The 12862-nt window shown below is 46.3% G+C and overlaps 1 protein-coding gene across 1 annotated transcript in view; it reads left to right on the top strand.

Moving 5' to 3' along the window:
- Nucleotides 1–10008, top strand: part of LOC308168866 (tumor necrosis factor receptor superfamily member 11A-like) — a gene marked incomplete at its 5' end in the record, with an annotated part of 21488 nt that extends 11480 nt beyond the window's left edge. Inside the window, 7 exons of the mRNA XM_080543510.1 lie at nt 226–375; nt 481–565; nt 2333–2409; nt 2950–3057; nt 3683–3732; nt 3843–4827; nt 8664–10008. Of these exons, the coding sequence (XP_080399636.1) occupies nt 226–375; nt 481–565; nt 2333–2409; nt 2950–3057; nt 3683–3732; nt 3843–4827; nt 8664–8968 (1760 nt within the window). The 3' untranslated portion in view covers nt 8969–10008. The remainder of the gene's footprint in view (nt 1–225; nt 376–480; nt 566–2332; nt 2410–2949; nt 3058–3682; nt 3733–3842; nt 4828–8663) is intronic.
- Between the last annotated feature and the right edge of the window lie 2854 nt (nt 10009–12862).

Below are 12862 nucleotides of genomic sequence, written 5' to 3' on the forward strand. Positions count from 1 at the left end.
ATTTTCTTTTGCAACTTGAGTACTGCCCGTATTGGTGTTGGATTGAATTTGAAAACTGAAAATTCTAAACTGAATTTGCTACCAATTAGCTTATTTTTTAAGAGAATTTTAAACAGTTTGTTTGTGTCGCTCCAGCTCCATAATACAAGTTCTCAGTGACGAGGTGAGTCCAGGTTCATGACCTCTAACCCCTGTGACTCTCTGACCCCCCCCCCCCCCCTCCAGGTAAGGGTTTTAACAGCATGCGGCCAGTTAACCCACTGGCACCAGCACCGTGCCAGTGCAGACCTGGTCTACAGTGTTCCCCCATCAACTGTGAGTTCTGCGAGAAGATCCCGACCTGTGGGCCGGGGCTCGGGCTGGAGACAAACCCCGGTAAGACGAGGCACATGGCTCACGAGCAGATAGCTCATGGCGATATTTACCGTTTTTTTCCGTTCGTCTCTTTTTGACCGATTTATTAATATTTTTTAAACTCAGAGTCTGGACGGAAATCCTGTGTGTCGTGTAAGAGAGGACACTTCTCTCCCAACACCTCGATGGAATCCTGTAGACAGTGGACCAAGTGAGTACGCACACCCACACACACATATACACACACACACACACACACACTGTCCCGTCACAAGTTCGCTTTTTCCTCCTGTGCTGTCTATTCTCAGCACTGTATCCTGGGTCACACAGAAACACAGAGTTGTACAGGCATCCACAGCTCTTCCCCACGCATGTGCTGTGACTAATTCTGCACCACTACTTCCCCTGGAAAAGAGCACAATTACTACCAATGCCCTGGGCCTGTGGTCAACCTACAGAGAGAGAGAGAGAGAGAGAGAGAGAGAGAGAGAGAGAGAGAGAGAGAGAGAGAGAGAGAGAGAGAGAGAGAGAGAGAGAGAGAGAGAGAGAGAGAGAGAGAGAGAGAGAGAGAGAGAGAGAGAGAGAGAGAGAGAGAGAGAGAGAGAGAGAGAGAGAGAGAGAGAGAGAGAGAGAGAGAGAGAGAGAGAGAGAGAGAGAGAGAGAGAGAGAGAACAGTTACACAACAAGAGTAAGCAAGAGTTAGACAGGCAGACAGGCAGACATGTAGACATGTAGACAGGTAGACAGGTAGACAGGCAGACAGGTAGACAGGTTGACAGACATGTAGACAGACAGACATGTAGACAGGTAGACAGGCAGACAGGCAGACAGGCAGACAGGCAGACATGTAGACAGGTAGACATGTAGACAGGCAGACAGGCAGACAGGCAGACATGTAGACAGGTAGACAGGCAGACAGGTAGACAGGTAGACAGGCAGACAGGTAGACAGGTAGACAGGTTGACAGACAGACATGTAGACAGACAGACATGTAGACAGGTAGACAGGTAGACAGGTAGACAGGTAGACAGGTAGACAGGCAGACAGGCAGACAGGCAGACAGGCAGACAGGCAGACATGTAGACAGGTAGACAGGTAGACAGGCAGACATGTAGACAGGCAGACAGGCAGACAGGTAGACAGGTAGACAGGCAGACAGGCAGACAGGCAGACAGGCAGACATGTAGACAGGTAGACAGGCAGACAGGCAGACATGTAGACAGGCAGACAGGTAGACAGGCAGACAGGCAGACAGGCAGACAGGTAGACAGGTAGACATGTAGACAGGTAGACAGGCAGACAGGTAGACAGGTAGACAGGCAGACAGGCAGACAGGTAGACAGGTTGACAGGCAGACATGTAGACAGGTAGACAGGTAGACAGGCAGACAGGCAGACAGGTAGACAGGCAGACAGGCAGACAGGTAGACAGGTAGACAGGCAGACAGGCAGACAGGTAGACAGGCAGACAGGTAGACAGGTAGACAGGCAGACAGGCAGACAGGTAGACAGGCAGACAGGCAGACAGGTAGACAGGCAGACAGGCAGACAGGTAGACAGGTAGACAGGTAGACAGGCAGACAGGTAGACAGGCAGACAGGTAGACAGGTTGACAGACAGACAGACAGAGAGAGAGAGAGAGACATGCAGGTAGGCAAACACAGTCAGAAACAAGAGTGAGGGACGGGGGAATCATCGGGGCGCTGAGGGTTACGCGTCGACCATGTAACTGCAGGGTTCCCGGTTCGATTCCGGCCGCGGACGTGTCCTGCATGTCATTCCTCCTCTCTCTCTCTCACCCATCCTTCCTGTCTAAATCTCTACTGTATCTGTCAATAAAAGGAAAAATATGAGTGGGACTGCCCCATTCAGAAAAAAATTACGTAACAAAAAAACAGCCTCATGCCAGTGTGTGTTATATTGTATGTTGCATCATGCCAGTGTGTGTGTATCATGCATCATGTGTGTTCCCCTCTCAGCTGTAAGGCCCTGGGGAAGAGTGAGAAGCAGGCCGGCAGCGAGCGCAGCGATGCTGTGTGTGGACCCCCTCTCTCTGGTACGTCTCTACCAACACACACATCCATCACTGCACCGCCCAGCTCTGAAGCAGTTCACAATTGACTACCTAGTCTACCTATTATTTACTTTTACTTTTTGTTTCAGAAAGTATAGGACAATAAAAATATCTGGAGACAAACATAGCAAGCTGGTATAGAGCTTAATAGCATATTGTAAATACATCTGTTTGATCAAGATTGTTGAATGTGATGAAATATCGCAGATAGCGGTGACCAGTTGCTCATATTGCTGAAAAACTATTTTTGAAAACATATCTTTGAACCGTACACACACACACACACACACACACACACACACACACACACACACACACACACGTTTCTGGGAGGATGGGGGAAAGCAAAATAATGAAGCCTAATGAATGACATTATGGTGGGAGTAGCATTTAGCAACCACATTTCCAGGTCCTAAAAGCTTTTACCCAGTACTTTATAAGGAAGTACCTGCTTAATAGCCGGGCTGTAGATTAAAGGGTTACTTTCCTCCTCCCTTACTTTACTCCTCGTGTGTCCTCCAGGCGCCTCCCTCTCCTGGGTGGTGGTGTCGGTCCTGTCCGTCATCACGGTCCTCTCTCTGCTCATCCTGCTCCTCTTCTGCTACAAGGACAAACTCAAGCTTCTCTCAGGTAGGCCTTCTGCATACTGTAGGTCAATAGAGGGCTTGTCTGAGGACGACCTAGTAGAGTAATATGCCTCCATACAGGCACTTTCTGGGGCGAGACCTTGGGCAAGACACTGAACCCCAAGTTTCTCCCAGTGAGCGGGCCGGCACCTTGCATGGTAGCTTGCCGCCATTGGTGTGCGAATGCGTGTGTGAATGGGTGAATGAGAGGCCGTTGTAAAGCGCTTTGGATAAAGGCGCTATATAAGTGCAGTCCGTTTACCATTCCATTTACCGTTTGTATACTGTAGGTCAATAGAGGGCTTGTCCAAGGACGACCTAGTAGTAATACAGCTCCATACAGACACTTTCTCAAACTCCCTCACGCATTGGAGGAGAATATCGAAAGGAGGAGGAACCTTTTGAAATAGACGGTTCAGAAAGTGTTATATTGTAGATTCACAGAATGAGGCTGAACACAGTGATCCTCACCTGATTCGGCTCATCAAGGTGTTGAAGGCCATTTGATATGTTCAATCAGGCGTGAGAGATAGCACTGTCCAGGACCAGGGTTGAGTATCATTGGTCTAAATTGTCAACATTGGATATTATATTGCTTTGTATTGAAACAACTATGTCTGTCCTCGCAGTGAATTTGCGATCCTGCGTCCAGAATCTGAAAAGGACGAGGATTCAGCAGGTAAGAGTCGTCAAATGAAAGACTAAAAACATGCATTCAAAACCTCCAAGACTGTGAGAATATAGACACTTGAATAAGACTGCGTTGTCTGTGTGTCGGTTCGTCTGTAGGACACACTAGCCCCTCTCTACCATAGTGGAGGAGGAGGAGGAGGAGGAGGGGGAGGAGGGACGGCTCAGAGCCTCTCCATGTGCGAGACCAGCTGTTTGATCCGCCAGGACCACCACACCCCTACCGAATCCTCCCTCACCTGCCCCCCCTACTCGGAAGGAGTCAAACGACCACTGCTGCCCCCCATGGAGGAAACGAGGGAGGAAGAAGGGATGATGAAGGAGACGGGAGAGGAGAAGAAAAAGGACAAGGAGGACGAAAGGAGCGCGGGGTCGGGAGAGGCGGAGGAGGTGTCGGAGGAAGAGGTGTCAGAGGAGGAGGAGGAGTGTGTGTCGCCTCTGTGGGCGGGCTCGTGCACGTGCGTGAGCGTGTGTGTCCGCGAGCCTCTGGAGGCGGGGGAGAACGAGGACTGTAGTCAGGCGGTCAGCCCCGGACCCCCGGGGTCCTGCTCCTGCGGAGGGATGGAGGGAGAGAGGGATGAGGGGGGCAACGAAAGGAGAGAAGGCCAGCGATGCACGAGCGCTCAGGGGGGTGTACCCACCCTGTCTCTCCCCCTACCTCCCGCCCTCCACCAGACCACCTCTCCCCCCCTCTCCCCTGCCACCCCACCATGTGACCTGTGCCTCCCCCTGACCCAGGCCAGGTCAGAGGTTGGGGGTCCCCTGATCGATGGGTCACTGAGAAAAGGGGGGGAGGGGCTATACAGACTGAACTGCAGCACTACAGGCTCCACCCCTATCCCCACCATAGCCACACCCATGTCGACCCCAACAGCGACCTCCCCCGACCCCTCCGTGACCCCCTCTGTGACCATTGACGAGCGGTGTTCCGAGCCGAGCTGCTCTGAGGCATCCAGGGAGAAGAGGGACCAGGGACTGTCCTGGGGAGACAGTGGGGGGAACAAGCTCTCTTCTGGGGACTCTGAGCTGGAGTATGCCCCTAAGAGCCTCCAGAGTCAACTGGCTGAGCCAGCGCTCACCTCAGGTAGGTACGATGAGACAGGCCCCTGCTAGCACTACAACTCTTCAGCCACACACACACACACACACACACACACACACACACTCATTCATAATAATACTTACTCTGCAGAGATCACTATGAGAGGATTGAGAAGTTCATTTTGTACTGTGCTGTTTATATAGGTTTGGAATATTACAGATGTTGTTTTTGGATTTGGATATTTGTATTTCTCCTGGCTCGCCTTTTCAAGCTCTTCGGTCAGGCTGTTGTTTTGGATCGTTAAGCCCTTTGTGACAAAACATTTTTTTATAAAAAGGGGCTATACGATATCCAATTTGGATGACTGATTGACAGAAGAGAATAAGAGAATACACCCGGAATAGCATCTTTCTCTTGGGGGGGTGGGGTGGGGGATGATTCCAGGAAGGTCCTGGCCAAAACCGGAGGGTTGGCAACTCCTTGTAAGAGCCATGTTTTACCAAAGGGTGGTCTGTTATGGCCAGTACCTCAGAAATCCTAGTTTAAGCCAAGGTTGTGGTTGGAACCATGGTTTTTGCTATTTGGTGGGTCACAAGGCTAGGCTATCGTGATACAAACACAGCTTGGGAACCGCTATGTTACGAGAAATGTTTTCAATCAGGGTTAAGTTAGTCAGTTGCAGCTTGATACTCGGAAGGACCACACAGTAGGAATGAAATATCTGTATGTGTGTGTAGTGTTTGATGACCCAGTGATTTCATGAGAATCGTCTGGTAACATCCTGTGTGTGTGTGAGTGTGTGTGTGATCACTCTCTTTCTTTGAGTGTGAGTTGTGCCATCCGTAACACTCCTGTTTACCCAGAGTTCCACAGGGTTTCGCAAAGTGACCACAGCTCTTATTGAAACAAGATGTGCTCCAGTTCCAGTTACACAAAACTTGAGCAATACCTCACACATGTACACACGTACACACACACACACACACACACACACACACACACACACACACACACACACACACACTTACACAGATGTTAAGTTTATTATTGAAGACTGTGTACTTTAATCACACCCCAGCACTGCAGTAATTAAACACCATTTCCCATAATGCAGTAATGGCACAAAATTAACTAGGCTTCCCGCTCAGGATGACAGAAAGGTCAGAATGTGGTCATAACTTTCACCTGAATTACATACCCCTTGCAGAGTAAACTAGTTTAAACAATCTTGATTTTTCCAAAAATAACAGTGCTGGGAAGTATTTCCACTATATGTAGTTTACAGTAGCTTAGTGGTAGTTAAACTAAATTCAAATCCTAGTAGTTTTTCCTATAAACTAAATGTTTGCCATGCAGTGATGTAATAAGCTACTGTCACTGCTCAGTAAGTTTTTCAAAAAGAAAAAGAAAAACTGTTATGCCAGCCACTTCATTTTCATTACTATTTCTTCTCTTACTGCCTCCGATCTCCCCACTTTTTTCCCTCTCCCAGTCATTTCAGTCACATGGACTGGTCATCTTTCAGTAACTGTCTTTTGTGTGTTGGCCAAGTTACATTCGATGTATGTTTTTCGAAGTAGCTTTAGTTTGACAAACACCCTTTCTCTCAAGGGTGGCTTTAGTGTAGTTCAACTTTCTTTATAAAGTGATTGGGAATCTAGTTAGTTAGTTCAGAGTAGATTCCTCAACACTGCAAATTAATGTAGGTAGCTGATACATGAATATATTAAAATAAACGATAAATATATTATATTTTAAATTATTTCCAAATACTTGGAGCTTGAAGTACCAGTTGGGTGGGGATTGGGACTATTCCATTGGTTCCATTGTGATAGGTAAACTCAATCAAGCACAACTACGTAGTTGGGTCAGGTAGGTAGATGAATCATCTCCTCTCCTTCTACCCCATGCAGTTGTTTGGTTTATATAATGGACACCCAGGAGTCATTACATTTGAGTGTAAACATGGTCATGTTTTTAGACCAGACTGTCCTGGCTGGGATTCCAGTAAATTAATTCAGATGGCAAACAAACATCAACACACTCAGACTCAGACTCATGTGTGTGTGTGTGTGTGTGTGTGTGTGTGTGTGTGTGTGTGTGTGTGTGTGTGTGTGTGTGAGTGTGTGTGAGTAAATGAGGTGTGAGGGGTGACTCAGTCAGGCTCTGTAGACTGCAGACTGGCTCACTGAGCCCCTACAGGATGTAAAATGGGAACTGTAGAAAGAGGAGATGTGTTGAAATGGAGACGGAAAGAGACAGTGTATTTCTTTCTTTTTCCAGTCGGTCGCTGGTCTATACATATCTACAGTGGTGTGAACATGGAAATTTTATGAAGATTTTAATCATATGCGTAAACCCCAGAATTGTCGTGAAAATGCAGCATTTTGATGCTAAACATTATTTCTACGATTTCTGGGGTAATGATATGTACTGCAGATAGTGTTTCCCAGTAAATGTTGTGGTAACAATGGGTATTTTCTGGCGCTTACCTCAAAGGATGAAACAGGAATGGGAACCACCATACCAGATGGAATGTTCCGTCCTTGTTGTGATGATGACTAGCAAACACAGATGAGTAATGCAGAGGCAGAGATTGTATATAGTAGAAATAGGCAAGTCCCTGAATTTACTTTTGGTTTTGTGAGAGACAGGGATAGATAGGGCCAGTTCCCATGTCGGGGTACATTTCTAACCAATTACCACACAGTCATTGCCACACAGTTGTTGTTGTTGCTAGGTTCACTTTGCGAGGTCAGGTCTTTCTCACGCCGTTTCCCTAGCAGAGGTGTGTAAGACTAGTGTGGGAGACTATAGGAAAGCTAGGGCAGAACCAAATAAAGTGTCTATTTAATCCTATTACAACAGCTTTTAATGATCAAATGACACCTCACAACAAAATGTTTCTACACACTACAATGATGTAAAAATATATATATGAAAGGAAAAGATGCATATCCGTATCATTTTGGAGTGAGTGGAGTTTTTGTTCTGGCCTCTCTTTAAGTGACCTGTGTAAAAAAAAACGGTGTTTGGTCTCCTTATTTAAAATGAGCGCCCAAGATGGCGGTGGAGTGACACCTCCTTTAAAGAGGCTTCGACACAAGTTACATTCTCATCATGTAACTACCATTAACCATGTCGTTAATTGCCAAATAGCTGGTCATTTCCGTACCGTTACATGGCCAACTGACAAACGAGGCTCTTGTATGTTTTAAAAAGCAATAATAGCTTGAATGAAGTCTGAATTAAGTTGTAGGTTTTCTCACAGAGGCCGACTAAAAATTGCTGGCCACACTGAAGCAATTATGTTGAAGGATATTGTTACGGACCAAGACTATGGTCAAAGAAACGACCGCCATGGTCCTACTGTGGTCGTTCTGCACGGTCATCACACCCACTGGCTATTTGTCATCTGAGGTCAAACAACCCGTAACCCATTTTTACGTCACAACTCAAAAAGAGGATCCTGTGACTCTCTGTCGGTCTGTCTTTGTCTGTGTGTATGTGTGTATGTGTGTGAGTGAGTGAGTGTGTGTGTGTGTGTGTGTGCGTGTGTGCGTCTGTGTGTGTGTTATAATTCCACAACCATAGTCCACTGTACTGTACATACAGTATTTCACAATGGGCTTTGGTTAGTTCCTTCCCATCATGTAGCTACTGTACTACGCTAGCTGCCTCGGCAAGCAAGGAGGGTTAATTCACTTGGTAGGGGCTGTAATATAATACTTATCAATGGCAGAATTAGTAAAGAGGTCTACTGTATGTATTAGCTATACAATGCAAACTGACTTGATCACTCTCTCTCTCTCTCTCTCTCTCTCTCTCTCTCTCTCTCTCTCTCTCTCTCTCTCTCTCTCTCTCTCGCTCTCTCTCAGGTCAGGTGACAGGAAACCACAACACCACCTTCATCTCCAGCGGTCAGGTGATGAACTTCAGTGGTGATGTCATCGTTGTGTATGTCAGCCAGACTTCACTAAGCAACGAGGGGGTGGGGCCAGACGATGGGTTCGGCAGCCCGGTCCAAGAACAGGCCAATGAAAGTGCTTCACCGTTTCTGAGTCTCCCTTCTAAAAGCCCCAGCCTGCCAGGAACACCAGGAAACTCCATTACCCATAACCCACCACAAGATGACAACCTGCCAGTTCAGGAAGTGACAGACGAGTGGCCGAGGGAGAAGTGAATACGGCCACTCTGATGAGACTGAGGGGAGTGAAGCCATAGACTTGTGCCTGGTCCTAAATCAAGCCCTAGGACCTACCCTTAGCCCCTAGTCCCTCACCCATAGCCCCTTACTCCTACTCCAATCCCCTAGCCCTTAGTCTGAGACACTATCCCAGACGCTTCTTGATGGCTTCTTGTAGATCTGAAGGCGAGATGATGGAAGTCCCACCTCACTTTTAAGGGACTAGAGCAAGGGTTTAGGAACAGAAATGGAACTAGGCCAATAAGGCCATACATTTGGAACGGGAAGCTGGAGGATATTGACATTGTGGCTGTGTCTCAATACTCTTAAGTGGTTTCCTGTCCCTCTCTTCTTACCTTTATGCACACTAATCTGAAAGCTGGACAACTGAAATCGAGTGCTTCCTCAATATTGCTTTCATTTCATCGTCTTATTGCAGATCAGTGTGAATGAATGGGAGGGAGCCATCTTACAGCATTGAGACGCACACCCTTTTTTTACTCACTCCTTTTATTCCTGTTGTTGATTTGTTCTCATAGCACCACGAGTGCGTTTCGTTGTTAAGAAAAATGCTGTGCATTTGTTGAGCTATACTATACATGTAAATGTGTTGTTTGTTTTTAAATATGTTACTTTCTGATAATGTGTGATGCTGGCCAAATGAAGAAAAACAATCCAAATCAAAACTAATTTCTAGAACTATGTTTATGCTCCCAACATGTTTGTTTTTACATGATAAACCAAATGGACAATTCAGTTTCAAATGGTTCAGATGTTGCTTTTGACCCAAAGAGAATAGTACTTACTAATGGTTCTCTTCAGAGATACCAAACTGAACATATCTACTATGTGGCCTCATTCATTGGAATCAGCCGACCACCATGGTTCCAGGGTTCCAACACACACAAGGGCTCCTCAAACCCAGGACTGTGAGATCCTGCTGAAAGCACCGCAATGGAAGAAATCCCCCCTAAGAGCTGAAAGTGGACACTTTTTCCAAAGACCAACCATCTCACACCTATGTAAATTATATGTACATATCAATGCAAATCAAACAGGATTGATAGCAAAGCTCTTTTGATTGAAATTAAACATGTTTTTGCATCAAATTATCTTGCGACCACAGTGTTCATTCTTTGTTCTTAAACTACTATATTTAGTGACTGACTCACTTACTTATTCTCAGATTTCCAAATGACATTGAGAAGTTTATTTATCTCTTCCGTGAGCTATAATCATTGTGAAAACATAGCTAATTACACATGTGGCTAGGCTTCAAACTATCCCTCTCTGCCAGTGGTGACAGAATGACAACCTTTCATTAGCCTGGGAGATGGTTAGCAGCTGTCTAATTGCGCTAACGTAGCATACACTTAGCTAGCGTAGCATGTAGGCTCAGCTATATTTTCTCTCGGACCACATGAGAGGAGTTGGCAGTGCTGATTTGGGCCTGTTTTGTGTGTGTGTGTGTGTGTGCGTGTGTGTGTGTGTGTGTGTGTGTGTGTGTGTGTGTGTGTGTGTGTACAGGGGCCCAACGGGAGAAGGGGGTTGTTTTTGTTGTCTGAGAAAACAGGAAGTTATGACTAGCCTGCACATGATTCACATGAGATGCCCTCAGCGCCGCTGCTTTAAGAAGAGTGTGCAGAAAAAGGCTTATGCTTTGGTGATTATCAATGGCATTGTGATTTGACAGTAGCCCACACCCCCTAGTGGAGATGTCATGCCATCAGAATTCAGTTAGTCTGTATGCAAAGACGATGTCAGGCCATGATCCGGCAAGCAAGACAAGAATACAGTGAATGAGACAGATGTTTAGCTTCCAAAGTATTTAGAAAGAGCTGCAACTAACCAAACACAAAATATCTCTCCCCCCCCCCCACCTCTCTCTATCTCTCTCTCTCTCTCTCGCTCGCTCTCTCTCCCTCTCTCTCTCTCTCTCTCTCTCTCTCTCTCTCTCTCTCTCTCTCTCTCTCTCTCTCTCTCTCTCTCTTTCTCTCCTCTCTCTCTCTCTCTCTCTCTCTCTCTCTCTCCCTCTCCCTCTCTCTCTCTCTCTCTCTCTCCTCTCTCTCTCTCTCTCTCTCTCTCTCTCTCTCTGTCTCTCTCTCCCTCTCTCTCTCTCTCTCTCTCTCTCTCTATATATATATATATATATATATATACATATATATATACATATATATATATATATATTAGTGCTGTCTAAAAAAGGCTTCCTTGACAGACATTGACACAGCTTTGGTCCTCATGTTGACAGACACCAATAGCAGACTTGAAAGGCAAACGCAAAGGGCTAGAGTACTGGGGGGGATTGAGGTAGTGATGGTTGAGCGGATGGGGTAGGGTGTGATTAGTTGAGCAGTCTTATGGTCTGGGGGTAGAAACTGTTCGGAGCCTGTTGGTCCAGGACCGGATGCTCCGGTACCCTCTGTCAGAGGAACAGGGCGTAGTTGGGGTCCCTGATGATCTTCCCAACCTTCCTCTTGCACCTCTCAGAGTAGAGGTATTTTAGCAGCCAGTGTGGTATTTCACACACACACACACACACACACACACACACACACACACACACATAGACCTGTGTATAGAACCTGTAGATATCTGTCTTATTGCACACACATTCATAGACCTGTATAGTTCTGTAAAGGTTCTGCCTTTTTCTTTGTCTCCAAGATTCCTAACAAGTTTTTTTTTTTATGAATTAGCATTCCTTTGTCCTAGAGAACACACGGTCAAAGATGGCCCCTTCCTGTGACCTGCCCCCTGCCCTTTGACCTGAGTGATACTGTCCCTCTTTTCACACCCTAACCTGTCCTGAGTCAGGTGATAGGACTGTATATGTGTCTTGTCATAGCCTTGTATTACCATATTATTGGGGGTATAAAATGTGTGAGCTAAGACAGCTCTTTCTCTTTTTTTCCCTGCTGACCATCGACCAGAGCTGACCCCTCTCTATAACATCCAGAGTAGGAATGCTGTAAGCTGTATGTAACTTTGCTTAAATAAATAGTCTGTAACTCAGAAGCTTTGCTCGTGATCTATTTCAACCAAGTACCTACGTAAATATCCTAGACCAGTTTTAAAGCTTGCTTCTCTCTCAAAGTCAGGTCCTTGCAGGCTCGTTACCAGACCTGAGCAGATTGAATGCATGCACGCACACACGCACACACAGACACCACACACACACACACACACACACACACACACACACACACACACACACACACACACACACACACACGCACACACAGACACCACACACACACACACACACACACAGACACACACACACACACACACACACACACACGCACACACAGACACCACACACACACACACACACACACACACACACACACACACACGCACACACACTAATTAGCAGTCATTTTGTGCCATGTCATGCTGACTCTTGCCTGTGTGTCTCCTGCAGTAATGACATCATTTGCCCTGATCAAGCTGGAGGCAGGGAGACTCATTCTGTCGGATCCCTGTCTTCTGTCTTCTGTCTTCTGTCTTCTGTCTTCTGTCCTGCTAAGTCACTGGCTGGGGACATGTCACCAGTGAGTATCTACCATACCACTTAAAAAACAGGTGCAACTCTTCGAGGTTCAACTGCTCTAATAGTGTCTATTTTACAAGTGAATATAGTACATTGTGAATTCATAACCCTGCACCATGGTGTGTGCAGGATTTGACGTCTGAGTTACAGTATGTTACAGTACTATACAGTAGAATGTTATTGCAGACACATCATCATTAAATTGGATAATCCATCAATACTATGAGGCCATGTCAGTCATCATTGCTAAGAGTGGCCTAGAATCAATACAACACAGACTTTTAAAAAGTGTCTATAGGCAATGTTACCATACTCATATCAGATGGCCTGGG

The sequence above is a fragment of the Nansenia antarctica genome (genome assembly GCF_963989245.1).
Source record: "Nansenia antarctica genome assembly, chromosome: 12".
Lineage (NCBI taxonomy): Eukaryota > Metazoa > Chordata > Actinopteri > Argentiniformes > Microstomatidae > Nansenia > Nansenia antarctica.